A 26,513-nucleotide genomic window follows, 5' to 3' on the forward strand; every position below is an offset into this window, starting at 1 on the left:
CGGTGCGGCTCTTTTCTGGCATTCGTGGCCCACGGGCATTCAAATATTTGAAACCCCGTGTGTGGTACGTGCGCGGCCCGTACCGCTGGCAACCCGCGGCCCCCGAAACGCTCCCGCTCGACGGTATTCTAACGACCGGCTGCACCGCATGCGTCTGCGATAACGCTACGTTACGGCAGCGGGTGGAGTACGCGGCACGCGCGAGACGTGCGAGCCCGCTCGCGCCCCGATTCGGTCGTCCTCTCCCCCCTCCGTTTTTTTTTTGTTTCTTAAAGAGGCAATTCGCAGTGCTCCCGACGGAGGAGCCCTAACTTACGTCGCCGAATCTCCGTTTAAGCGCGTGACCTGGCGCGGTAATGCGGAGCGGAAAGCCCGGGGAAATCTCGAACACTTTTTCCCGGCCGCGCACGGAAGCGATAATACTCGGGGACGTTGTTAATATTTCTCACCGCCGAAATGTATAAACTCTCGTAGCGGAGGACCACGACGCTCCCGAGGGAATGGGGCGTCGCCGCCGTTATCACGACTGGGCCCCGTGGAAAGATTCGTGCGGTCGGTGAACCACCGCGATAAAGGTGTTCCCGCTCGCGCGCGTACGCACGGTGTTTAAGGGTAGGCGATACCCACTTCGTGCACCTTGATTTACGGCACGAGAAGCGTGAGATCAGGAAGAATCCCTCGATCTGTTATCGCGGCCGGTGTCCAGCCGAGTAACTCTTGGGTTAACGCGGACGTTTTAATTTCAACAATATATAGTTGAAGTAGGACCCTCGATAAAACTAAACAACATACAGAAAACGGCTAATGCGGCTCTAAGGCACGACGTAGGTAGCCTTATGCTTGTAATTTATTAAAATGTGAATTTACGTACCGTGTTATAATTCACATTTTAATAAATTACAAGTATATGGCTACACTGACAGAAAGAAATGGTTGCAGTTACCACAATCTCACTAACAGAATAATAGTTAAAAGCTTATAATTTATAGTAAATTTTTTAAATAGTTGGCACCACTGTCTATCTGGTTGCTACTACTAATATTATAGTAATAATTACTATAAAAATGATATTCCTGACTATAATTATTTTACTATGCAATTGTAGTTTTAAATACTACATATTTTTCTATCAGTGTACCTACATCTTGCTTTGGACCCGCGTTGGCCGTTTTCTGTATGTTGTTTAGTTTTAATCACACGAAGCGAAGGTACGCTAACTTTTTTATTTTATCATGTTATGTCAATGTAAACTAATTGTCGTCAACGTAAACTAAATCGCCAGTCGTTACCTATATAGATCGTCGTAGCAATACCGACGTCTGTTACGCGACGTATATTCATTCCGCGTTATATCTAGTTATTGAAATCGTAATAGAATTCGCACCTGCTTTATTATTTGCTCCTTCTTTCCATTTTAGCTGCCTCGGGCGTCATAATCCAAATTGCACGACGTATGTGCCGCCGACCCTTAACGTTTTATTCCCATGTACACCACCGTCGCCGCCGCCGCACCGGCGGCGTTCCCGCTTTCTGCGCGATAGGAATTACGCGATAAATTATTCCGCGCCGTACTTATCTTTTCTTTCCCTTCCCCCCCTTTTTTGTCTCTCTCTCGAATTACTGTCGTCGTTACTCAACTCGACCGCAATCGCAAATCTGAGAAATAATCAAAAAGTGCAGCGGCACGTATTTTACCCGGGGCACGGCGAAATCGTCCGCGACAAGGGAGAATTACTCCTTGTTTTTTAGGAAATAAACCAAAGTCGGGCGACGTCGTTAGTCGTCGTACGAGCGGCACAGGGCACAAATCCGTCGGGCTAAAGTAGGATATATCCGAGAATATGGAACTTATACGTTGCCGCTCGCCTAGCATTATCGGCATATTATAATTGCGCGTCAAATCTACATAGCGTGCGCGATTCGACTATAACCGGCGCGCCATCGATTGCGCAAAAATACATTTATTGCAGCATATCGCTCAGCGAATAATTACATAAATGCGCGATACATTGCTTTATGCCAATTTATGCGCATCCTCTTTCCTCGTCTATGGCGATGTTAATCACGCGCAGAAAACGGAAAATAGGTAGCTTCTATTAATACCGATCGCGTATCGTGAAGTAATTGTTGCATCGCGTTATTAACAATTAATTTTACAATTGGAACGGGAATTCTGTAGGATTGATTAAACGCGATGATTGTGTGCTTTTTTTTTATATAAAACAAACGTGTTTATTTTCATGATTCTTTGCTGAAATGGAAAGTGGCAATTAATTTAATACGTATTTAACAGACTGTGAATATATAATGCGTGATTCGATGAGCGTATTTACAATAATACAGTACAATTAGAATTATACAGTCCTAAACGCGCAATTATAGTTAAGATGTATCCACGACCAGTAACGTTCCAGCAGCGCTGGTCTTCGGTGTGCTCGGAAATGTGCATGGTTATATTTACAAAATTAGATACAATATTTACAGAGAGTTCACTTACGGACTAATAAGCGTTATGCGACCGTTACTTCACCAAGACAGTCGTGAATCTTTAGGAACAAGCTCTCGCGAGACGTCTGTCTTTTCTTCCGTCTGTCATTTAGCACTTGATGATTCGTTATCCACTTCGTCGCGAGTGATTGACGAACAAACGACAGGAATGGCAAAGAGGGATCGGCGCCTCGGGGTCCCAAAGAAGTGTCAGATGCGCGAGGAACTTTATCTTAAGATTTCTTGAATCGTAATACGAAAGGAAAAATATATTCCGTACTGTATCTACACTTTAGCGGTCTCGTCGAAAATTATTACGATTACGTACTTGACAAAGTTTCACGCGTATACTTATAATTCGAAACCTACTACGCGAAAATGGTTTCTTCGACATTTCAATGCCCATTCCGAAATGAAACGAATGAACGAAAGGGCGATATCCATACAATATGCGTGTATGTATCGCTTCTCTCGCGTAACGTTACTCGAGTATCGAAAAAAAAAATATATATATACGTGTGTATAAATATTCGCAATTAAGTTGTCAAACGCATAATACAATTATATCGCTAATAAAATAAAGTATCACCGTATACGATATAAAATAAATGCATTCGTCCAAGCGTATTTAAAATAAATATTTATAGAAAACTCTTTATATATTCTCTCTTATACGTTTTCTTATGCCGTTAAAAATATCGTTACAATTGTATCCGTACGTAGCTCGACGTGAATGACGTTAGAAGCAAAAATTACCGACGCGAATTAAATTAATATTCACAAAAGGATCGCGTTGTGCGTCATAACATCAGTCCCTGTACTACATTTAGCTATTGCCATTATCATCATTATTCACCACGTTCATCGTATATATACCCGAACCACAAATATTGGCGAATTTACTGACAGTTATGACAATTAATGCAAATCGAAACAGGATGATTCTAAATCAAAGGATTCATATGTGAAAGGGGTCACATGACAAAACATTTAAATTGGAGATCTATCCGTCGTAATGAAACAATCAGTAAAATTCGCTCGGTCGCTTTTGATCGCGACCCAGTTCCGGGCCCCGATGATTCATCATGATTTCGCGTGGCGAACAAATTACTCGACGCGAGAGACGCGCGAAGGAGGTTCGCGAGGAATTAGAGAGCGCGGATATACGTATGTACATATGTGGGTAAATTAATGTCGATCCTTAATTTCATCTCGCGCGACGTCTCGCTCGCTAAATCAAAGCGCGCTGTAAAAGAAAAACGTTTGGATTCTCACCGATACACCGCGTCGTTATTTACAAGATCCTATGCGTAGGGGAAAGCGGGCCCTCGGAACACTCGCGTTCCGTGCGTTTCGAAACGGCATTTGGTCGTGATTTGGAAGAACGTTGCGCAACGATGTGAAAACGAGATGTCGAGAAGGGAACCGGAGAGTGACGATCGCGCGCGTCCTAAGTTTGGGAAAGAAAAGTGAAGCCGTTAAAATCTATCGTCGTACATTGTGATAATAAGCACAAGGCATCGAATCGATTTCATACGTATATAATATTATGCGCGCGTGTGACGAATGGATCATCCGTTCGCGGGCGAGTGGTTCATTCGGGGCGATCGACCCCAAGTGGAAGAGTTAAAGCGCCTCAGTCGGGGGTGACGGTCGATACGTCGCGAGTAACTGAGAATATTGTACAAGTGTAGTCACACAGTTGTCCTGAAGCGAAGGAATTTTGTTGTTTCTTTTTACAGCTCGATCTCTACCGATGAGAAACGTCGCGATACGGCCGGACGACCGTGCCCCAGCGGGTACCGGAAGCGAGACGAAAGACCGGAAGAAAAAGGTGGGGGAGTCGGTCTATCTCCTGCCGGATCGGAGCACGATCGCCGCCCTTCTGCGCTAGACGAAGTAAGTACGCGGATTGCCTGGATGCGCTGGAGCGAGGGCCTCCCCGGGCGGCGCTGTGGGCACCACCGGCGGTTCCGGTATGGTGCTGTAGAGATGGCTGCCTCTCGAGGACAGACTCGCCGGACGGCCGTTACCGGCGTGCAGCGCGCTGTAGCCGTGCTGATGCGGATGGTGCGGGTGATGCTGGTGATGCTGGTGCTCCGCGCCGCTGTCCTCGTCCTCGGTACGGCTGGACGCCGAGCTGACGTAGGTAGACTGCGTGGGTGTCGGCGTGGGTGCGTGGTGCACCGGCGCGACCAAAACGCCATTAGGCTTGGTCCAAACGTCCACGGCAGCGGAAGGCGCCGCGGTGTACCGCGTCGGCGTGCGGTTGCGATCGTTGACCTTCTTGCTGTCGCGCCGCTTGTCGACCGAGTCTGGCATGGCGAACCTGAGCTTCTCCCAGAACCTCTTCTCGCCCCAGATCACCACCGTGCACGTCTGCAGCAGCAGCTGCAGCTCCGGGTCCCGGGTGGGCGTCTCGGTAGCGAGCAGCACCACGACTCGACGCTTTCGCGAGGTCGGCCTGATGTTCTCCAGCGCCGTTCTCAGAGCGGCGCGGAACTCGGCGTGCTGCCACTCGTTGGCGAGGAACACCGGCGAGAAGATTATCACGATGCGCCTCGCGGAAGCCGCGGCCGGCGGTAACGCCTCCTGCGGCCTGGCCGGCGGCAAGTCGCGCCAATGTAAACAGAGAGCCAAGCCGGCCTGCTCCAACTCAGCCGCGAGGAATCTGGAGACGAAGTCCTCGTCGCGCTCGCTATAGATGATGTAGCCGTCGTACAGTCTGTCTCTCTCCTCGTCGGGCGGCGCCGCCATCTTGCCGAGTCGCAGACCGTAACGCGCGTGGGCCCAGAGCCGCACGTCTTGACGGAAGACGAAGGCCAGGGCGATGAAGAGACAAATGGCGATGACGGCTACGAGAGCGCCGGCGAGCAGAGGCACGAAGTTACTGCCTAGCAGCGGGATTTCCTGGATACCGCGACTCACGGCTTCCGTGGACGGATCGCGGCATCGCTTTATCGCCTGGGCGAGGGTCTCGACGCCGTCGCTGCAGAACATCTTCTCCGGGTCGCCGCGATGCTCCGCGAGCCAGGCGCGCAATCTGGCAGCGTTCCCGCACTCGCACCTCCACGCGTTGCCCTCCAGCGCGACTTTGGTGCTGTCACCGACGCTCGGCAAGGCCTCCCACGGCCGGAAGTCGACGATGCGGTTGCTGTCTAGTCGCAGCACCTCGAGATTTCGCATCTTCTTGAAGGTCGTGTTGCCCACGGTGGCAATCGCGTTATGATCCAGATACAGCTCCGACATGCGCTCCAGCTGGTCGAATTCGAAGCCCCGCAGCTCCCGCAACACGTTGTTCTCGAGATGAAGTACGCGCAAGGCGCCGACGCCGTTGAACGTGCGATTGTGTATCGCGATGATACCGCTGTTGTTGAGGTACAGCACCTCCAAGCGACGTTTGCCGATGAAAACGTGGCTGCTCAGATCGCCGAGCTCGTTGCCATCCAGATAGATCTCCGTCGCGTCCATGGGTATTCGCTCCGGTACGTGCTTGTACCCGGCGTTGGAGCAGTCGACGACGTTGCTGGACCAGCTGTGATCGTGGTAGCAGGAACAATTGTCGGGGCAGGTCATCTCGCAGTCGCACGCGTCGAAGTCGCAGCAGTGGCAGAGCGCGAAGCAGTGCGCGTCGTATCGGCAGAGAAAGTCCTTGGGCTTCAAGGACAGCAGAGGACGCCGCGGCGTGGCGCGAGCGTGCACCATGTCGCACGTGACGGCGTCGAGGTCCATAACGCGCGGGTAGTGACGTCGGGCCATCTCGTTGATCCGCGGCAACCACTCCATGGTGCAGTCGCAGAGAATAGGGTTGTCCCCGATATAAAACGCAGGAAGTTCCTTGTTCTCCGGCATCGATTGGGGCAGACTGAGGGCGGCGACCTCCAGCTTCCTGATCTCGTTGCCGTAGAGCACCACCTTCTCCAAATTTGGCTTCTGCGAGAACGTGCCGGCTGCCACGCTGCGTATCTTGTTGTCGTTGAGGAACAGCATCTCCACGCTGTCCGGCACGTTGATATCCTTGATCTCGGTGATGAGGTTGTAGCTGGCGTCCAGCATCTTTATCCGCAGACTGTTGCGCACCATGTAGTAATTCCCCAGCTCGCTTATTTGATTGGCGTGTATATCCAGCCACTCTATGCTGGACGGTAGGTGGCTGTAGTCGAACCACAACAGCTTATTATCGGACACATTTAGCCAAACGAGAGTCGAGAGGCTCGTGAAGGCGCCACGTATCTCCGTCAATTGATTCCCGTCCAGCCTTATAACCCGTAACACCGGATTATTCGAGAAAGCGCTCTGTTCCACGTGACGAATGAAATTATTCGCCAGATTGAGTACCTGCAACGCCGGCAAGGTAGCGAATGCCTCGCGCGAGACGTTCTCCAGCTTGTTGTCTACCAGGCGCAATCCGTAGACCTCGTTCAAACCGGCGAACGAGTCGTTATCGATTCTCGACATTTGATTATTGCCCAGATCGAGGGTTTTGAGCGAGTGCAACACGCGGACCGCGTAAGGTACTTCCGTCAGAGCGTTTCCGCTCAGAGAGAGATCCTGGAGGTTGGTGAGATTGGCGAAGACGTGCCTGTGCAAGACGCGCAGCCTGTTGCTGTCCAGGAAGAGCTGCCCGAGCGCGCCGAGACCGATCGTGTGCACCGGCTCAAATCTGACGATCTTGTTGTGCGAAAGCGTTAAGGAATGCAGGTTGACGAGCGAGGCGAAGCAGCCGTCGACGAGCGTATCGATATTGTTGTGCTCGAGCTTGAGGATCTGCAGACTGCCCAGACCTTTGAAGACGGACGCGTCGATTTTCGTCAAGGCGTTGAACGACAGATCGAGGACGACGAGGTGGACCAGCTGCGAAAAGGTGTCCCGCTTCACCCAAGGGCTCGTCAGCCCGTTATTGCTGAGATCCAACTCCTGGAGCTCCTTGAGACTGTCCAGCAGCCCGGGCGCCAATACCGTGAGAGAATTGTTACTGAGTACCAACTCGCGCAGTTCTCTCGTTTTGGAAAAGAGTTCGGGTGGCAGTGCGACGAGTCTGTTGCTAGACATGTTGAGGATTCGCAGAGACGTGAGGCCGGCGAGAGCGTTGTCACCCACGGAGCCGATCACGTTATCCTGTACCTTCAGCACGCTCAGGCTACGCAAACTGCTGAGCGCGCCGTCGGGCAAGGCACTGAGGTCATTGTTACTGATGTCGAGAATTTCGAGATTCAGCGTGCAGGTCTCGATCCATTCGGCGAAGCCCAGGGACATGATGTCCTGTAACTTGTTGCGCGTCAAGTTCAAGCTCACGAGACTCTGCACCGGGCAGAACAGTTCCGACGGCAATGTCCAAATATTGTTGTCGGCGAGATCGAGGTGCTGCAGACTCGTCAGACCGCGAAGCGCGTCGCGATGGAGGTCCAGCATCATGGTCGACCAGTCGCCGTTGTGCGTTCGCAGGGCCAGGCTACGGAGTTTGTGCACCGGGGAGAATACGCCGCCTGGCAGGTACCGGATCTTGCAGAAATCGACGCGCAGCTTCGTGAGACGCGGCAACGGCGACAGGAAGCCTTGCGGGTCCTCGAGCTGACTTTCGTAGAGCAGCGCGTCGCTGCATTCCAATCCCAGCGACGTTATCGAGTCCGCCTGTATCGCCGAGAGATTTCCAATCAGATCGGGCACGTTCGCGATCGTTCTGACCTGACACGTCAGAACCTTTTCCACGTCGTCATCTTCCTTTCTCCACTCACAGCCGTCCGGGGCCTGCGAGAGGCTCGTGATGCTGCGCCCGTGCACCGTGCAATGATCCAGCGCCAGGCACAGGACGACGATCGTCGACAGGATCGCCGGCCGCAACCGCGACGCTACGCGACGACGCGCCTCCATCCCGGACGACGACGACGACGACGTTCCCGCAGTCGCACACCTGTAGCCGGAGAATACTCGCGCGGGTGCTTGAGAGATCGGTCGCACCGTCACGCACTCATGGCTACGGCACTCGGTTTCAACTGTACACTCCGTTTCACGCCACGCCACAGACAAGAGGGAGGCAAAAACACGATTCGTATTCAGCCGACTCTCTACCGTTGCCCCCCGCCGTCGGCGAAACACGACTCACACTGGCACCGACGCGACGACCCCCGACCTCGTCGTCCGCTCGCGCGAATCGGCCGAGCACCGATCGCTCATCCCCAACGAGTGAGAACGCGGAGACGACGACCACCAACACAACAGACGCGGCGGATATCCTACTGCCGTGACGATGACGACGTGATTACGTGCGACCCGGGTGACGACGGCTGCGACCCGGGATACGACGATACTCCACCGCGGCGGTCGGAGCACAACTGACTCCGAAACGGAGTTCACGTTCTATCGACGATCACGGTACACCCTGCATAACTAGCAGCGTGCGGTTGCCTACCCCCTCTCTCGGCTTCCCGCCCCCCACCACCGTTGCCATTGCCCCCACCGCTCCCAGGATGTACCCCTTCCAGTCTCCTTCAACGTGCTACACCGGCACTGACACAGAGGCACACGGTGCTCGCGAGAGCGTTTCTCGACGAACGTTGAATGCCACAGGCGACTGCTTGCCTGCCTTCTTGCTTACCTGCTTGCTTGCCTGCCTGCCTGCCTGCCTGCATGCCCGCTTGCTTGCCTGCCTGCCTGCCTGCCTGCCTGCCTGCCTGCTTGCTTGCCTCGAAGATGCAACAAACCAGCTGACTGACAACATTACTCTCCCCTCTTTCTCTCTCTTTGTCCTCCTTATCCTCTCTCTTCTCCTTGTCCACCTCTCTTCTCTCTTCTTACTAGGTAAACACTAAACTGGTTCCTAGACGCACCGGCACGCATTTATCAAACAGCTTCTCTTCCGAACGGGCATTCTCTCCCTCAGTTCTTCGTGCGAGAATCTTACACCCTTGGGCGCCTCGTACCGTCCACGACTTTGTCTAATAGGCCACGGAGTGTCCCACGGCGCCTGTCGGCGAACTTTTACAGGATAAACACTCGTTTTTCTCGCGACGATTTGTTACTTCTCCATTTCGCGGCTTGAACTTTCAACCGGCTGTTTTTGGCTACTCCCAAAAGTATTCGAGGCAGCCGTAACGTTGCATGCCGAAAAGGATTTGTTGCACCTTCGTTGCGAACGTGAGTGGCTTTCCCGCCCGAAAAGTTTCGAAAACAGATACGCCCGACACGTATATTCTTCAAGTTTGAGTTTGTACACGCCGACTCGCATGCGTGAATGCATTTGATACGCATGCGACGTCAATTGTGATTAGATTGCTCGCGTATGCGGGCGGACCGATAACTTCGGCTGCTAGACTCGATAAATCAAACTTGATAAATTATTAATTAATGGATTCGACAGATGAATAGAACGGATATCGGTCAGTCAATTCCGCTAGAATTAACGTTTAATTATTGCTACATATTTTCATTAACATTTCCGAATGTAATTTAAAAATGTTATCACTGTATGCAGCTTCTCTTAGTATTCTGAAAAGTACTCTGAAAAAAAGCAGCTGCGTTATTCATTGAGCGGAGGGTAGCTACCCCTAAAAGTGAGCGAGGCCTTTAACGCCATCTGCATTTTATCTAGAGAACTGAAACAAGCTTTTAGATAAAGCTACGGCGCTCTTTACCTATTTTATAGATTACACATTGGAAAATAAAGATTCAAACAATTTATATGAATCTATGCTGAACCGCACGCGTGTTCTTTTCAACAGCTTCGCTATTTAGTATTTATATGAATCTGTGGTACTTTTAAATGAATGTGGAATTTCATCTGACACGATTATCGGGCAAATTTAACAAATTTTTTTTCGGGTACTCATAAATTTTCGATTTATACTCGAAATACTCGAATTTCTGACTTTAATACTAAATCGTTGCAGGGAAACCACTCTGTAATCTTGAAATGAATTCAACCGAGACTCCTAAATCCTGATACCGAAGAGACATAAAGTAATCGACTGTTTTCGAAAGAATATAATAATTGAGACGCGATTAATGTAGTATCGATTCGGTAAATAATATATTTCTCCTCGCCGTATGGAAAAATCATTTCCATAGATCTCGATAGGGAGATTAGATTTCAATATTAGATTGAAATCTATTACGCCCCGCGGCAATTTTAACCGGATTAAAAAAAAATTTAGTGCCCTCGCTCGGCGCCGGGGGAGGAAATCGTTAATTAGAAGATTAATATCGTCGCGCGCGCGCACGCGTACATTAATTGCGTATCTCTTAACGTCTAACTTTTCCTCGAACTTATTCTGAGCGACGGCTGCTCATCTGTCGCGGTAAGAATGTATAAGATGATGAATCACGCGGGTATACTAGATGAGCGTACGGGATTATAAATTCGAAGTCGTACCGCGCGCGCACTCACGATGACGGATGGAGGCATTCATGGATTTAAACATACGGGGTTTCCACACTTCATTATGTATTTACGGCTTGTCAGCGTGATATCATTCCCCCGTCAGTCCTGCCGGCAACTGAACCGCCTCGCGTCGCAATTGGAATACTTTATCAGTGTGACTAAGTGTATACCCGGGCACACCCCCCCGGACGGTTAAAGCGTATCGCTCACGCTCCTATTACGTGCGTATTTTCATTTAGCGTGATCCAGGTACGAAGCGCGCAGTCTCTCCGGGTTATCTGAATCTCTTTAGCCGCCCGCGTGGGCCGTGGGGCGGCACACAGGATATTGATTTTTCCTTTTCTTCTTTTTTTTGCGAAATACAATTTGCAAGATTAGAGCGCCCTAGGTAAAGTAACAACATCCATTTACTTAACGCGCTAAGCGAAATAATGTTAAAATACATAAAACCGCTCGAGAGAGCATGCACGTACTAACGCCACGGAAAAACTCATAGTTACACGCGTCCTCGTACTATCTCTCTCTCTCTCTTTCTCTTCTTCTCTTCGTGGAAATACCGGAGAAATAATTTAGGCGATAGACGACGAGGTCTTTGAGACGAGGTCTTGTCCGCGAGAGAATGAAAGATCTAAATAACCGTGCAGCCGCTCGTATGGAATCCGTGAGGGAGAGTTTCTTTCTTCTTTCGCCCCGGCAGCGTACTATCTGTTAAAATTTATGCTCGCGCTAGTTCCATGCGGACGCGAGGAAGGAGGAGCGGCCCAGGTCTCTGAATAGCTTGTTCTTGTATTTGAATAAGTATTTTTTTTCTGCCGCGCGGTATCACGCGCGCGAGTCCATTTTACAGGAATGAAACACCGTTGTTAAATGACCGAAAAATGCTATTCCGTGGTAAGGTCCGCCTTTATAAAAGGAAACGTCGGCGGCGAGATAGATTGTCACATAAATCATTATTCGTTATGGCTCGCCGATCAAAAAATGCGGTCTAATTCGGGACCGTAAGATCGAGAAAACGGCGAGGATCGTTCTCTTATCTAAACAATGTAGCAGAATAAATATTATCACAGGGTGAAGTTAGAGAGTGTATTAAAGAATGGACTTTTCAGTAAAAAGAGAAATGGCGGGGGGGGGGAGAAGTGGGGGTAGCCTTTGTGAAAATACAAGGGCCATTTGAAAAGTTTCCGGCCTTTTTAAGAAAAACACATATTTCAAAGCAAAACAAAATTTATTTCTCGACGTAGTCTCCCTGCAATTCGATACATTTAGTCCAACGTTTCTCCCATCCTTTTAAACCGTAAGGAAAAAATTGATTGTCTAAACCTGAAAAATACTGGTTTACAGCGTTTTCTATCTCAGCTTTTGACTTATATTTTTTTTCCCCGAGAAATTTTTTCAAATTAGGAAACAGGAAAAAGTCGCTGGGACCGTTGTAAATGAAGGGGAGGCTTCACCGTATACAGAGTCTAACTCATCTTTTATTTCCTGAGTCTTTTTCCCTTTTAAATAAAGGAATTTTATCACTGCGCGATACTCGATTTTCTCCATTGTTGACAGACAATGTCGGCTGACAACTTTGGAAGAGTGCCATAGACAAAGTAATGATCGGAATGACTCGAAATTTTTACGGTTTACATATGTCAAGGTCATCTATCGGACGGCGAAAGAAATTTTTTCTACAGTTACTTTATGTCGATGAGGCCGGAAACTTTTCAAATGACCCTCGTATATTTTGCTTTGTTCATTCAATGGTTGGAAGATAAATGGCGGGAAAGGCGGCCTGTTCAAGTCCGCACTCTCCGTTTCGGTACGTTATTAAAGGCGTTTTGCCGAAACACCTTCTTACAAGTCAACCGCAGCCTCCGACCCCCCAGTGGAAGAGCGAAAGACGAAAGTAGAGCGGAATCCTCGTGACAAATCTCCTGCGACATGCACGGAAACTCGGAAGGAGCGTCCGGTGGAACCGATAATCGAATCCATGGACCGGGATAGTTGGTAACTTTCCTCGGTAAAGCGCGGGGCTCTCGACATCGTTCATAGAGATCTCGTTTCGGGCAACGGAATATCGTCCTCCGCCTATATACGTTTGCGACGAAACTGGCGGAGGTCCGCGTACCGTCGCCCGCACTTTCACTCGAAGGCCCGCTCTCCGGAGGAGGAGGTCAAGCCGGGGTTAACGACGAAAACTGTATCGCGTCACGAAACGCCGCGGGCATTAGCATACGAACGAAGGGCGCGCCGCGTGTCCGAGAAGGCCAGCTCGAACGGGCGGCGCGGGACGTACGGGCGGATGGACGGGAAGACGAGGAGGTAAGTAGGTGCCACGAAGAAGTTGACGTTTCTCGTGCATGCACGGTGCATGCAGGCCGGCTGGTCTCGCAGGCGGAGCTTTCGCGCTGGAAAGACCGCCTGCAAGACCGCCCCGGCGTGTTTCGTTTCATCGTCGTCGATGTGGCGTGCAAGAAGGTCGGCGAATAAACGCGCTCCCGGATGGCGGTTAACGCGGCACCGGTCGGCCGTGTTTACCGTAGCTGGAAAACGCCGGCGTCTCAATGGCGAGTTCCTGGACGGGGCCGCGGGTCTAAGTCCCCGTATGCGTGGCATCTGTGGGAGAGAATGTCCTGGGGCGGCGCGGCAAAAGGGGGCCGGGGCTTTCGCGGAAAATAAATTTGCGGCGGAGAATACGTGATTAGTAACGGTGAGGATCTTATACGCGTTCACGTTACGGCTGGCGCGCCTCCAGAAATACGGATGCGAGACAACGGGACGTCCGTAAAAAGGGAGCGGTTAAAAGTAGTTTGGAAAGCGTAGCCAAATCTGTCGAGCGAGCCCGGTAATTCTGTCTGAGAAACATGACTTTGCGGAGAGGATAAAAGCGATCAATTTCGTTAATGACTTCTCTACGCCGGTTTCGTCCCGAAAGCATTGATTCGTCCGCTCCTAATACAATTAATTATGTAATATAACGCGATTATGTTGTCGTTATTTCGCTTTTTTTGCACCATGCATTTACATAAATTACTTACGCATTAAATTATCCGCATAAATTATCCGCCGGTGCAAGGAGCATATGGGATTTTGGCTTCAAGTAATGTTTGCAGCTAGTTTAATGGGATTAATCATCACTAAACATGAAGAGATGCACAAGCGGATAAATTATCATTACTAATTGTATCCTTGATTTATGAACTCTGTAATCAATCAGTCATATCGTGCGAAAATCGGCGTAAATGCGCAATACGTACGAAATAGTTTTTGCTCGGTAAATCGCCCGAGTCATAAATCACTTTTCAGACCTGACGCTGATTTCGTTGCATAATCCGTTGCTCCAGACATTATCTTGATGAAGCTCTCGTGTCCGCTCCTCTCTTGTTACCTCTTATTATGACACTCGAACCTCTCGGTGCAGCCTTACGCAACGCGGAATATCGGCAGTCCAGACGGTGCGGAATGCACGGTTGGGAAATCGGCTGCAAGTATAAGATCTCGTCTCGCGCGGGACTCAAGTTATAGTCAGATATTGGTAACTGTGAATCTTCCCGGGCTATAATGAGGTCACAGCCACAGAACGCCGAAGTACCTCGGAAGGTATTATGAATTGATTTTGAAGACCGCCCACGGCGACTTCCCGCCAATCGATTGCAAGATTTGCCGCGAGTTTCGGAATGTTCCGGGATATTTGAAAATTTCAGATAATCTCAGAAATTCTTGGCGTGCCCGATAAGTAAATTTCCTACCGTAGGGATAGTCGCCAGCAGCTATCCTGGGAATATCCGGTGGCCCGAAGCTAACGATTCAAGGACACGAGATATTTCCCCCGTAACCTTTGCCTTTCGCGCGACGTAGCGGCCGGCGATTCTTAATCTTGGAAAGTGAAACAGCACGTTATGCGTATTAATACGAATTTATTAATGGCTTTTCCCCTCTTCCCGTTAAACAACGCTGCTTCAACCTACGCTCGATGCCTGGTATATCTTCGGGCGCACGTGTCTCATTCTAGATATCTCTAATAGCTTTAATAGCAATTTCTGCGAACCCCGCCAGGCCCTCGCCAGATATTCCGGAGATACGAGGACCATTTGACAAGGTAGTGCGACAAGTCGATCAGATATTCGAGAGCCTCAAAAGCCGTATCTCATGGACACCCATTCCGCAGGACCGATGTTACATATATGCGAATCGAGTCGGAATGTAATCGCGACGAAGCGAGCCCCGGGATAGGCGTTTTCATGGTCGGGATTTCGGGGAGCCTAGTGTCAGCCCCCTCGCCTTTATCCCGTTGTTACGTACAATGCGACGCCTTAAATCTTCCTCGCCAATGTAGATTTGTACGTACACGCGCGCGCGGACCTGCATTGGCGCGATCTCGAGGGGTGTATCGCGACGGTGCCCTCCGCGAATCAAAACGAGCAACGAGCTCCCGCGTCCCTCGAGATATTTCACGGGGTGCGGAGCGATCGTTACACCCCGTCGGGAGGCCATTAATCCGACACCCGGTATGGCATCTCGCAATCCAGCTCGCTGTCGACGGCGATGTAGCGTTTACCGATTCGTATCTCTTTCGCCGCCAGCCCCACCAGCTATGTGACGTTTCCGCGACGCGGTAGCTATGCAGGACGTCCGAGGAATTCGACTAAATTTCTCGTTCGATATGCGAAATCGTTGCACTTGCGTTTTTGCGTGAAACGAGGAATATCACAACAGCGCATATCGCGTAGGCACGCGATACGTCGCTCTTCCGAAGAGCCCTCTCTCATTTTTGCGCTGCTACCCTTGACGCATACGAACCGTTTGCGATACGCAATTTTAGGAAATAAGAGAAAGTCGGCGTGCACTTGATTTTCAAGATTTCATCCGTACACGATTCTTTGTGGTGATAATAGCCTTGATATTTCTTAATAATAGTAGCATTGAATTGGCCCTTAAGATATCCTAAGATCAATCTCTTCGTTCAAGGTTTTTAAATGTCTTTGTGTACTTTTAACAGTGCACTACTAAAGGCCTGCGTCCACGACGCTAGTTTCGAGGAATGTGTAGCCAATTAACTTGCAGCCTTTATGGAGTAGCTGCAACTTGATTGGCTACACATTTCTCGAAAAATAGAACTTGGACCATAGTATAGTGTGCCCACTCTGCCATTTTTTTTTCGTCGATCCTTTCTGCGCATCCGCCATTATTTTGGTGGTGCCAACGAGACGGATGCTGTACGTGGTAGTCGTATATGTCGTAATGTGAAATCAGTGTGACAGTCTTCTTCTTCCTCTTAAATTAGGCCTGAGCCTGTTTTCTCCGATTAATTCGTGATCCAGCTGTCCATCCATCTCTTTGGGGGTCTTCCTGGGGGTCTTTTGGACGTTGGTTTCCCGTCCTCTTGCTGTTCTTGCTATTCTCTCTGCCCCCATTCTGGATACGCGATCGTTCCAGCGTGACAGTGCGACAGAATTTTATACCGAAACCATACGGCGGAATACCACGTGATCGAAAGCGAAAAGATGAAAGGACCGACAGAGAGTGGGCATACTAGTTACACTATGCTTGTACCAGGCCTTAAGAGTTACGTCGCGCTAACTTTTCATCGCCTCGCTCAGATCAATTGTTCAAGCAACGTGGTTTACGTGACTCCGGAAGTGTCTTGCGACACTTAAACAAAAACAATCCGGAATTGACGCGATCGATAGCGCGTGTTTTGTAAACCGGGGATAAATTGTCGCCTGCAAAATGCAAATCTCTCGATGACGGCCGCGCGCGAGTAAAATTACATACCGGCGTATTGCGCGCGCCATGCGAATCCGCACGTTCGCGATACGGTAATTAAAGCGACGGCGGAATGATTATGAAAATAATTGTGACGATCCCACGGTGAGATTTTAATTAAGCTTAATCTGCAAATTCACATTTACAATGACAAAGGCTTGTTAGTGGCCGCCTATAAAATGTATTAACGAGCTAATAATATACCCGCGAATTGGGTCTGCGGCGTAATTAAGATAAAAAGCCCTAAATGCAGCGAAATCGATAGCGCATCACGATACTTCCCGTCAAGTACCTGCGTTATCCATTCGCGTGATAATGCGAGCGTGCCGTGATGGGGGCATTACCAAAGATGCGGTCCATTATACAAATTAAGTTTTACGATCGCCCGGATCGCTCTATCATCGCGAACCCGCTCGCGATAGTTTCGCAGCGGTGGTTGCCGCGGGGGCGAGAGAGAAGTAAGGAAATTTACGAACCCACCGCGTACGCACGTACACGCGGCAAATCTAGATAATTTAATTAATAAAACCGTTGGCGCGATACGCGTTTCCAACGATGGCGCGCCGCTCGACCCCGGGCCCACCCAGCAAAAGTTCCCCATTAATTTACAGAGACTAATTAATTGCATTGACTCGTAAGAAATTTATAGGCATTGGGAACTTTCGGTTTGCCGCTTTTAAATCGAATTATGTATTAACTACGAGCCCGCATTGTATTCGGGCTCCTCGGCTTTTCTCGGCACCGCGCACAAACGAGGTCGACGCGTTCGTTCGGGCGAACGCGCGATAGCGTCTTACACCGTCGTTGCCCCCAGATTTTTACGTCGCGGCCCAATCTAGCGGCGCGATCGGCCCGGTGATGTATTCGATAAAAATCCAAAATTCCCCTATCGATCCCGATTCCGCGCCCGATGGGCGCCCGTATATCACCCCGGCCCGATCCATCACGGAATGTCGGGCGACGGCGAATCGCAGCCGCGTTCCTACACATGTAGCAAGTTTCGAAGTGTTCCGAAAGCGTACGGAATAAAGGGTGAGAGAGAGAAAGCGAGGCGGGAAGCCGTTGTATACGCCGCGGGGTATACCGACGTCCCGCAGTTTCTTTAAGGCGAAACTCGCCGACAACGGCGACGGCGGGGACCGTGTCAAAGTAACTTCCACGTCGAGCCCCCGTTGCCCCGCCGCGTTCCCGTCCCGCTTCCGGTTGACACGCATCCACCGGGGCGAGAGCTTTCGGGGCTCTTGAAAAAAAAAAACAACAAATGTCATCCCCCTTTCGAAGGACAGGAGGGGGCAGGGCGCGAACCCTACCTGCGTGCCCCGCGCCGTCTGGCAGCAGCGGCTGCTCCTTCGCGGAGCGTCCTCGCGGTTAATGCGCCGCACGTGTGTGAGCCCTATTGCATTCTCTAGAATACATTACCATCTTTTTTCTCGCGCCCACGCCCGACGCGACGGCCGGGGGGGGGGATCCCTATCCCTATCGCGCCGCCGGAATATTGCAATATGGCTTGGCGCGGCGAGGCGCCCTGCCGCCGATAACAAAGCCGAATTTAGAAGGATACACCCAGGCCGGATATGAGCGCGCACGTGTTTACCTGGCGGATCGATTCCCCCGCCGTTTATATCCGCGGCAGTTATAAACTCGGCGGAATGCTGCTATTTTCGGACGCCGGCCAAAGACGACGGCCGATTGTTGCGCGCGGGAATACACTTTCGCCCCGGAGATATGGGCCACCGTCCAATCGCCTTCAGGAATACATTACCATTTTTTTCCCCCCACCCGGGAATCGGATCGGCGCTTAATCGATTCTCCTATCCGCCCGCCTGCAGTCGCAATATCGTCCGACCCGTGAAAAAAATCGACATCCGAGAAAACGTTACGACATAGGTACGTGTTTCAAAAACTGGGAATAACTGCATTTATCTGCCGATCAATTTTCTTCTTGTAAAATCGCAGATTTAATCAACGGGCTTGGGGGCGAATTAAACGTTAAAATAAAAAAAATAGAATAAAATAGAAAAGTATTAAAATTAATGATACAGACAGCCTTGGGCAAAAGTATTTGCCGCCCCTTCAATTTTGTAAAATGTAACTTCTTTTGACTCTGATCAACTATTTTGTATATAGAACCAATTTTGTTGTACATTGTTACGTATCTGCGCGCTAAACTGAGCAACCTAGACAAAGTATCACATCATAAACATGCAAGGACAAGTCGCGAAACTTTTACAGTGGTAAACTTGAATTTTGCTTGTAAGTATTTAGTTTACCGCGGCCGCTCCAAGTGTGCACATCCCGAGGCGAAATTTTGGCCCTATGTTGAACCTTTAATTCTATTATATGTATAGTAGGACGTAAGAGAGTAAAAGAGGTCGAACTGCAAGTACAAAATGTATTCCCACTTTAAAACTGATGGTATCGGAAATTTCTACTTTGGTCAATTTACCATTGAAATAGCTCCCTTTAAGTAGAAGCTAAAGTAAATTTTTAGAATTAAAGATTCAAGGGAAGAGTAAAAAATATAATGTCATCAAAGTAGGTTATTGCTGGTCTATGTAGATCAGCTAATTGTAAGTAGGAGTAAATTATCTTTAAAAGTGTCAAAATAGTACCAAAATTTCGACTCGGGATTGCGAACCAATAAGGATGCAGAGTTTTAGATCAGGTGACTTAAAGCTAAATCCTGATTGGCTCTCGTAAGCAATCCAGTAGGAAAAATAGTATCGCGTGCCGTTGGCTTTGCTCTAAAGAATAATATTATTTTTACTACAAAAATGCCAAAAACGTACGAATTGGATGTAGCTAAACGTTTGAAAATACAATTACTTTTTGACGAAGGAAAAATAAAGCACAAATCGCAAAAATAGTGAAATGTCCTCATAGCACCGTGTGATACACCATAAATCGTTATAAAGAAACCGAAAGCCATCAACTGGTATTGTTTATTCAACCTGAATGTAAAATAATTTAAAGTTATCGAGGTTTCACATAGATGGCAAATACTTTTGGCCAAGGCTGTACAATAGATAAATCGGCGAATTGAAAAGTACTCGGAAACGTGATCGGTTTTTAGTAACGTCAAATCACATGTTCAAATATACAGATATCGGATTAAAATGTCTTGCCATTGTAAGAAAATCGTACACATTTATCTTTGAAGGGAGAGGAATGTGTGCGCAACTTAGTTAAATATCCTAGAACGCTAGAATACGCCATTAAATTGATTTATATCGAACGGTGAGGTATGCTCGTTGATCGTTGTGTACTTATAATTTCGACTCGCCGTGTACCGTTTCGACTACACGCCAAGAGTTGCCTCCTCTGTGCACGGCGACATGTATCTAGCATCAACATTCCGGAACTACGTCCCATGAAAGTTAATGGCCGTAATGGAGGACGCGCGAGGAGGACGATTGTGAAATAAATTTTACGTGGTTTTTTTTAACGACTTCCATGTACAATGAAAGTCCCCACGGTGACTGATTGGTCCTCGACGACGGCAGTGACCAGTAGTCAAAATGATCGATCTGCGTCTTTTTTTTCCAAACGCCCACAAGAAAGCTCACGGTTCGACAGCGGGATAAAAATCTCCGTCTCGACGCGCGAAAGTATTGTTTAATCGCCCGCGATAAAATTTCCCCTATTGCGCGTCGCGAAACTCTTAAGATCGTCGTCGCCGTAAATTTATCTTCTCCACGGACGTCTCTCGTGTTTCCCTGCGTAATAAAAATGTACGATTATCGCGGAAGCGATAAGACCGCATTACGGACAAATTACCAGCCTCGGCGGCGACCGTCCGCGCTTGCTTTTTCCGTGAGCAACGCAGTAACATCTTTATGGACGCCTGCGATTCATCGATCACGATCAAGTTAGGCAGGCTACTCTTTCACGTAAAGTCCGACGATTGCCGTGTAAACTCATTACTCCGATCGGAAACGCCGGAATGATTAAAGGGTAGCTTTACCTGAGGCGTCCGGGAAGACAAATCGAATTCAATCGACCGGCGGTCGATAGTCGTTAATCATCAAAACTGCCACAGTCATCTCCGTCATTATCACCGGACTCTGTCCGCCACGAATGGGCCGGATAGACTCGTTGATTTTGAACACTGCATTCTGCCGAATTCAATATTCGGCCGTGAGTTCAATCAAGCACCGTAAAGGCGCTCGTCAAGATTCCCGTCATTATGCGTCTTATTCAGCGCGCCGGCGTCCGCAATCATCGGCGTTTTTAATACTCAATGACACCTCGCGTGAATCAAATTTGAAGATAAGCTGCTCACTCAACTGGATCCCCCAGTCGTCTAGCGACGTTCCCGTTTATTTTCGTATCGCCATTATTTTTTTCTTACTCAAGTCTCTACACTTTGTTAAAATTGAACAAAAAGTGTATACATTTATCAATCATTTTAGACACCACCACGTTTCTGTTACTTAGCATTTCCCCAAGACGATCTGTTGCTACTTGCAAGTAAACCTACCCAAGTGACGAAAGTGTAAGAGCTAGAAAATTTTTTTTTTAATGCACGTTGAATGGTTTCAATAGTGCTTTAAAACTATGAGGAAGAAAGTCTTTTAATCTTTTCTTTTTCAAAACAACCCACCACTCAACATTTTTTATTACAATTTTGAAAATTGTCTAGCACCAAATTAAAACTTATTTCGTTACGAATTCGACCGTATATAATAAAGTTTAAAATTGTATTTTGAAAAAGAAAAAATTCAAAACTTTTTGCTCATAGTTTTAAAGTACAATTGAAACCATTCCACTTTTATTTTAAAAAAATATGAGAAAACGCCAATGTGGGTCACAAGACAAGGTGTAGGTAGCCCAACTTGTAATTTTTATATTTAAAAATGTGAATTTATACACCGTTTCTTTCCACATTTGTCCTGCGCGCCGGTTTCTTTTCGGACTTGACGCAGTTTTCTTACAAGTGGAGTTATTGTCGTCAGCAAATTCACATGCTCAAATCGGTAAACGATAAGAATAATTTGTAGTACAGGGAAGGGGGGGTATTGAATGCTAAATGTAGCAACAGAAAAATGCTAAAGTGTAGCATTTTAAATATAATTATAAATCGTTTATCGATTTGAACATGTGAATTTGCTAATGTCCGAAAAGAAACCGGCGCGCAGAACAAATGTAGATAGAAACGGTGTATAAATTCACATTTTAAAATATAAAAATTACAAGTTGGGCTACCTACATCTTGCCTTGTGACCCACATTGGCGTTTTCTCATATGTTGTTTAGTTTTAGTTAGGGGTCTTGCTTTAAGTTTTATTATTAAACGAAATGTTTCCAGCTCTCACACTTTCGTCAATATTCGCCCCGAGAGAGAAAATCAAATTTTCTTCAAAGGGATATTTCCTCATCTAAAAGTGCGTATGGCACGTATAAAAAAATACGTGTCCCTTATTTTGAACTGGAAAATAACATATTCAACACTCATCAAAATCGGTGCGTCCCCACTTGGGTAGGTTTACTTGTTAGATACTCAATTATTTTTTATTTTAAAACGTTATATCCAAACAATCGAGCATAAGATTTTACCAAAAGAAATAGAGGGGACAATTTTAATGAAACAAATTTTTAATACTCATTCAATAAAAATGTAATGCAAACAACTTTAATACAAATAATTGGAAGCGCAGTGTAAACGTGATGGGAGAGATTCTCGATCGGAGTCTCGTAAATTCGGAGACAATCGATGTACCCCTGTAACTACCACGGTTTACTGTGCTTCGAGTAATCCCGTAAATACCTGAGAGGAAACGTCTCCCGAGCTAAACGATGGGAAACGGAAGACGGATAATTTAAATATGCAGCGCATTTATTTCCCGGAAATTTCTGGGACACGGCGAAAATCCATTATCGAAGTGAGGCAAGTTTTATCGAAGTACGAGCACTTCGCCGAGTTCTGTCCCACTTTTGGGCGAAGGGCGAAGGGCGTCGGGGGCGGAATCCGCGTCTTTGGCCCCGCGCCAGCGCGGCGCGGCGGTATCTTTGAGACGACCGACGGGGGGGGGGGAGAGGAAGCGCGCGGGATATATATTAACGCCAAGAAAACGATCAAATTTTCTCATATTGGCAAGGATTGCGCGAGTTTCCGTGCCACCAACGCCAGGACTCGGAGTAATTTACATTACCGCCGCGAGCATTATCGATGCGCCGTTAGAACGGGCGGTGGAGCCGCGGCGGAAACCATCCTTCTCCATCGCGGAATTTCTGAGCCGGCGGGCGCGAAAGCGGGTCGTGTGACAAATGACAATAACGACACCGACAAAGAAAGCACGTGAGTGCATATGGCGGTCCCCGTGTTTATTCACGGTGGTGATAGCGCGCTGTCGTAATAAAAAGCGTACGAGACGACGAAACGATCCCGCGTCTGGTGTCCGTGCACGCGCGCGTGTACGCGCGTGCGTGCGTGTGCGCCGTTAATAATATCCAGTGCACCACAATGGCCACCATGTGGCAGGTTGTTTCGCGGTAGACTGAATGAAGCTGATTAAATTGAAGGGTCGAAGGGAAAAAAGGGAGCCACCGTGGCGAGGCGTGCTTGAGCTATGAAGGGTTGGTACTTGTTCAATGTTGCGCGCACCGCGTGCAGCCCCAGGACCGTATCATCGACCTTCTGCCGCGAGCGGAAATTAGCCCGACATTTGTCCGCTCTTTTGTATTCATGTCGCGTCGCCGAAATACCTAATCGGCCATCAGCGCGCCGAACGATTGGCGCCCGTTACCGAATTATCCCCGATCGGCGCGTGCATAATTTCTAAAATATTCCCGCAAATCTCCGTGCCGCGTGATTAGCGCGATTAAATCACATCGCTCAAACGAGCGAGAACGCGCTGCGTAATCCCATTCGCGCGCGTATCGCGCGAGCCGCGAGTGTGGTACCGTACATACGTTTGTTATTTATTATTTCGGTATCGGCGCAATCTCATTATTACAATGCCGGCGCTCATTAGTGTCGCGCTACATATCGCGCGGCTTTCCAAGAATCTCGTGCGCGCCGGATAATACATATATCCGGTGGACAAGCTCGCGGTGATTGTGGGGGATGTCGTGGAGGCGCGGGTGTCATCGCGCGTCGCGGGGGTCATTACTCTTTCGTTACGCGGAGATTAACTGCAACACTGTCACCGACCCCGTCCGTCAGCCCGCGTTACATCGTTCGGCCGCATCTTTTCGGGACGAAGGACACGGTTCCGGGCTGCGGGGACAGCGTCGCCCGCCGTTACGCCCGCGGCCGCGATAATGAATTATCGCGGCCGCGTACGCGTCCCCCGTAAGTAGACCGAGTGATTCAGCGGCTCGCGTACGGTGAGAACATCCCAAAGATAAAGGCTCGCCCCGCGGAATGCCGCCATTGTGAACGGTCCTTTGATGGAATCGGGGCCTCGGCCGGCGCGCCGTCACGACTCGTTTGCCACGAATGTCGGGGCCAAATGGTTCCCCGCGTGACAAAACGCGCGCGGACTTAAGAAAGTCGACGCGTTTTGTCACGCTTCATACGTATCTCCCACGAACAAAGGGTACGAGGGAACGAGGGGGCCGCGGAATATGCCGCCATCCGCGCGTGTGGCGACTCTTATTGAGGAAATACTTTCACATCCGTCACACTGCGCGCCCGGACGAGTGCCCGGGCCCAAATAAAGGCAGGAGAACCTCTTTCTCGAGAGGGAGAACAAATATTTTAGCCTAATTCGGGCTGATTTTCCGCTCGGCTCCGCGCGGGTCTCGCCGGAGCGGCGTTTCATACTTTCCGACCGTGTCGCGTCAGAATTTTAAATGGAATTTTCTCACACGTTGAATACGTGAAAAAGACGACGCGGAAGGACGGTAAGCTATCCGTTCGCAGGATTTCTGGATATACGACATAAGCCCGCTACATCCCTGAAGCTGGACCGATCGCGCGGTACTCGAGAGCGTTTAAAGGACAGGAATAGGGTATAAAGGACGGCAGATGGGGCGGCATCCCTCGTGCCCGCCGTATGTCAGATATTCATGCAGATGAGAGCTTAAGAGACCGCATTTAATGCGACTAATTCTCTCGGCAAACGCTGCGAGCGTTTAGCGGAGCACCGCTCAGCGCCGAGAATCGGCTCGCGATTGCCGTAGTGGTCCTCGCGATGCGAAGGACGTAAAGCGGCGCGCGTGAGACAAGATACCTCGAAGGCAATTAAACGGCTCATTAGTACCACGGACGCGTCGCGTCACTCCGAGATCAGACGGCGCGATGCATCGGACTGCATTCGTGCATGAGTCCGCAAAAACCGGGGGCCCCACGTCTCTGGGGGCGCGTATTTAGCATGCCCGCGCCTCGGAGATCGTAATCTGACACGAATCGGCAAGCGATCGAAAAGTAATTTCACGATTATTAAATCCGCGGTAGCGCCGAGAGGCGGCGGCGCCGCCGCGCCGGCCGGGATTACTTCTCACATAATTAAGACGTTTCGCGTGCAGGCGCCTTGCCGCCTTCCGCGAGACGTCGCGTCGTCGCTTCCGAGATTCTTAAGCCTGATTTACTATGCGCTCCCCGTGCGTCTAGAAACATATTTTATATAAGCGAATTGCCGACAATGTACGACTCTGCAATGCGTAATTGCAATTTGTCGACTTGCCCAAATTTTTTAAACGTACTTGTCGGCTACAAAATAGAACGTTTCTAGACGCAAGGAGCGCATTGTAGATTAGCCTTTAGGTGGACGTACGAAAATCAAGAGTCTCTCCTCGCGTCAAAAATAGCTCCGCGTCATTCCGAGTATCCCGAATTCTCTACGCGACGTACTTAATCGTATAATATAGTTGCTTTATTTTTCTGTAGGGCTGAGATTGTAACTGATGAGATGGAATAGTACAAATATTGTGATTTAGGGTGCTATTCCATTTGTCGTACCACAAATTTTAAGCATGTCGATTGACCGCAAAGTAGAAAATGTGTACACGGAGAGGATTTTCTCTTAAAATTTATCCTGTAAATCATTTCGAGGAATTTTAAGAGTTTTTTTTAATTTCACCATACATTTTACTAGTAATTATATTATATTTAGTGTTTTAATAATAGTTTCAATAATAAAATGTATGGTAAAATTTCACAAAACTCTCATAAAGTTGTCTCACGATTACACGATTTTCAGAGTAAGTTTTAAGAGAAACTTCTCTCCGCGCAGATACGCCAAGGACTTTTTCGCAAATGCTCAAGACGGATTAAACTCGATCGAAACGATAGAGTTTACTAAGAAGTCTTTTACCTAAATAATAATGTAACAATGTAGCGAGGGATTTGCCAAAGAGACGAGACTTTGCGGAAGGTGAAATCTTGCGATGATATATTCGACAACTATGAGCTTGGAAAATGTGACATATTTGACTTTTGTCTCAATCTTCTTCGGCGCTTTGATCAGGTTTTCAATTCCACTCCAGTCGTCAATGAAGATGGCTCTCGATACGCATTGCACGTTTTCTGCGCGTGCGGCATCATTCACCTACATGCACGATTACAGGACGTAAAATTTGCGCAGGAGGGAAAACACGAGATAATCTCGCGTTGAGGGACCCGCGCAAGACAGAGAAAGAGAAAGAGAGAGAGGCCGAGCGTACGGGTATTTTTGCAATGAATATCCGTTAAAAGCGATGAGTTAGGTCCGCACGTAAAAAAAAAAGTGAAGCCGCGCCGAGATAACTCGCAGATAAAACGGACATCCAATTTTCGTCATAAATCGTTCGCCGCCGCAGATGCGCATCATAATTCGTGGGGTAATTGATGCGCGTGATTATCCCGGCCCCACGCTCAAGGAATGCCTATTCTAGGTAGAGTACTCAGGCTTTGCCGGCCGCGCGTTTTTCAAAACTGCCCCTACCGCGTCGCGATTACGGCCGGTAGTTTGCGG

General features: G+C 48.7%; 1 protein-coding gene across 1 annotated transcript; it reads right to left on the reverse strand.

Annotated features, from left to right (window-relative positions):
• Positions 1-2,206: 2,206 nt before the first annotated feature.
• LOC105562367 (slit homolog 1 protein-like) lies at positions 2,207-8,714 on the reverse strand. The gene has a single exon (XM_012013160.1). The coding sequence runs from the start codon at positions 8,356-8,358 to the stop codon at positions 4,378-4,380; it is 3,981 nt and encodes a 1,326-aa protein (XP_011868550.1). The 5' UTR covers positions 8,359-8,714; the 3' UTR covers positions 2,207-4,377.
• Between the last annotated feature and the right edge of the window lie 17,799 nt (positions 8,715-26,513).

The sequence above is a fragment of the Vollenhovia emeryi genome, unplaced genomic scaffold, assembly GCF_000949405.1.
Source record: "Vollenhovia emeryi isolate VEMERY1.0 unplaced genomic scaffold, V.emery_V1.0 DF939190.1, whole genome shotgun sequence".
In the NCBI taxonomy this organism is placed as follows: Eukaryota; Metazoa; Arthropoda; class Insecta; order Hymenoptera; family Formicidae; genus Vollenhovia; species Vollenhovia emeryi.

Coding starts and splice junctions, on each gene's coding strand:
- LOC105562367 (XM_012013160.1), bottom strand. CDS start 8,358: ATGGAGGCGCGTCGTCGCGTAGCGTCGCGGTTGCGGCCGGCGATCCTG.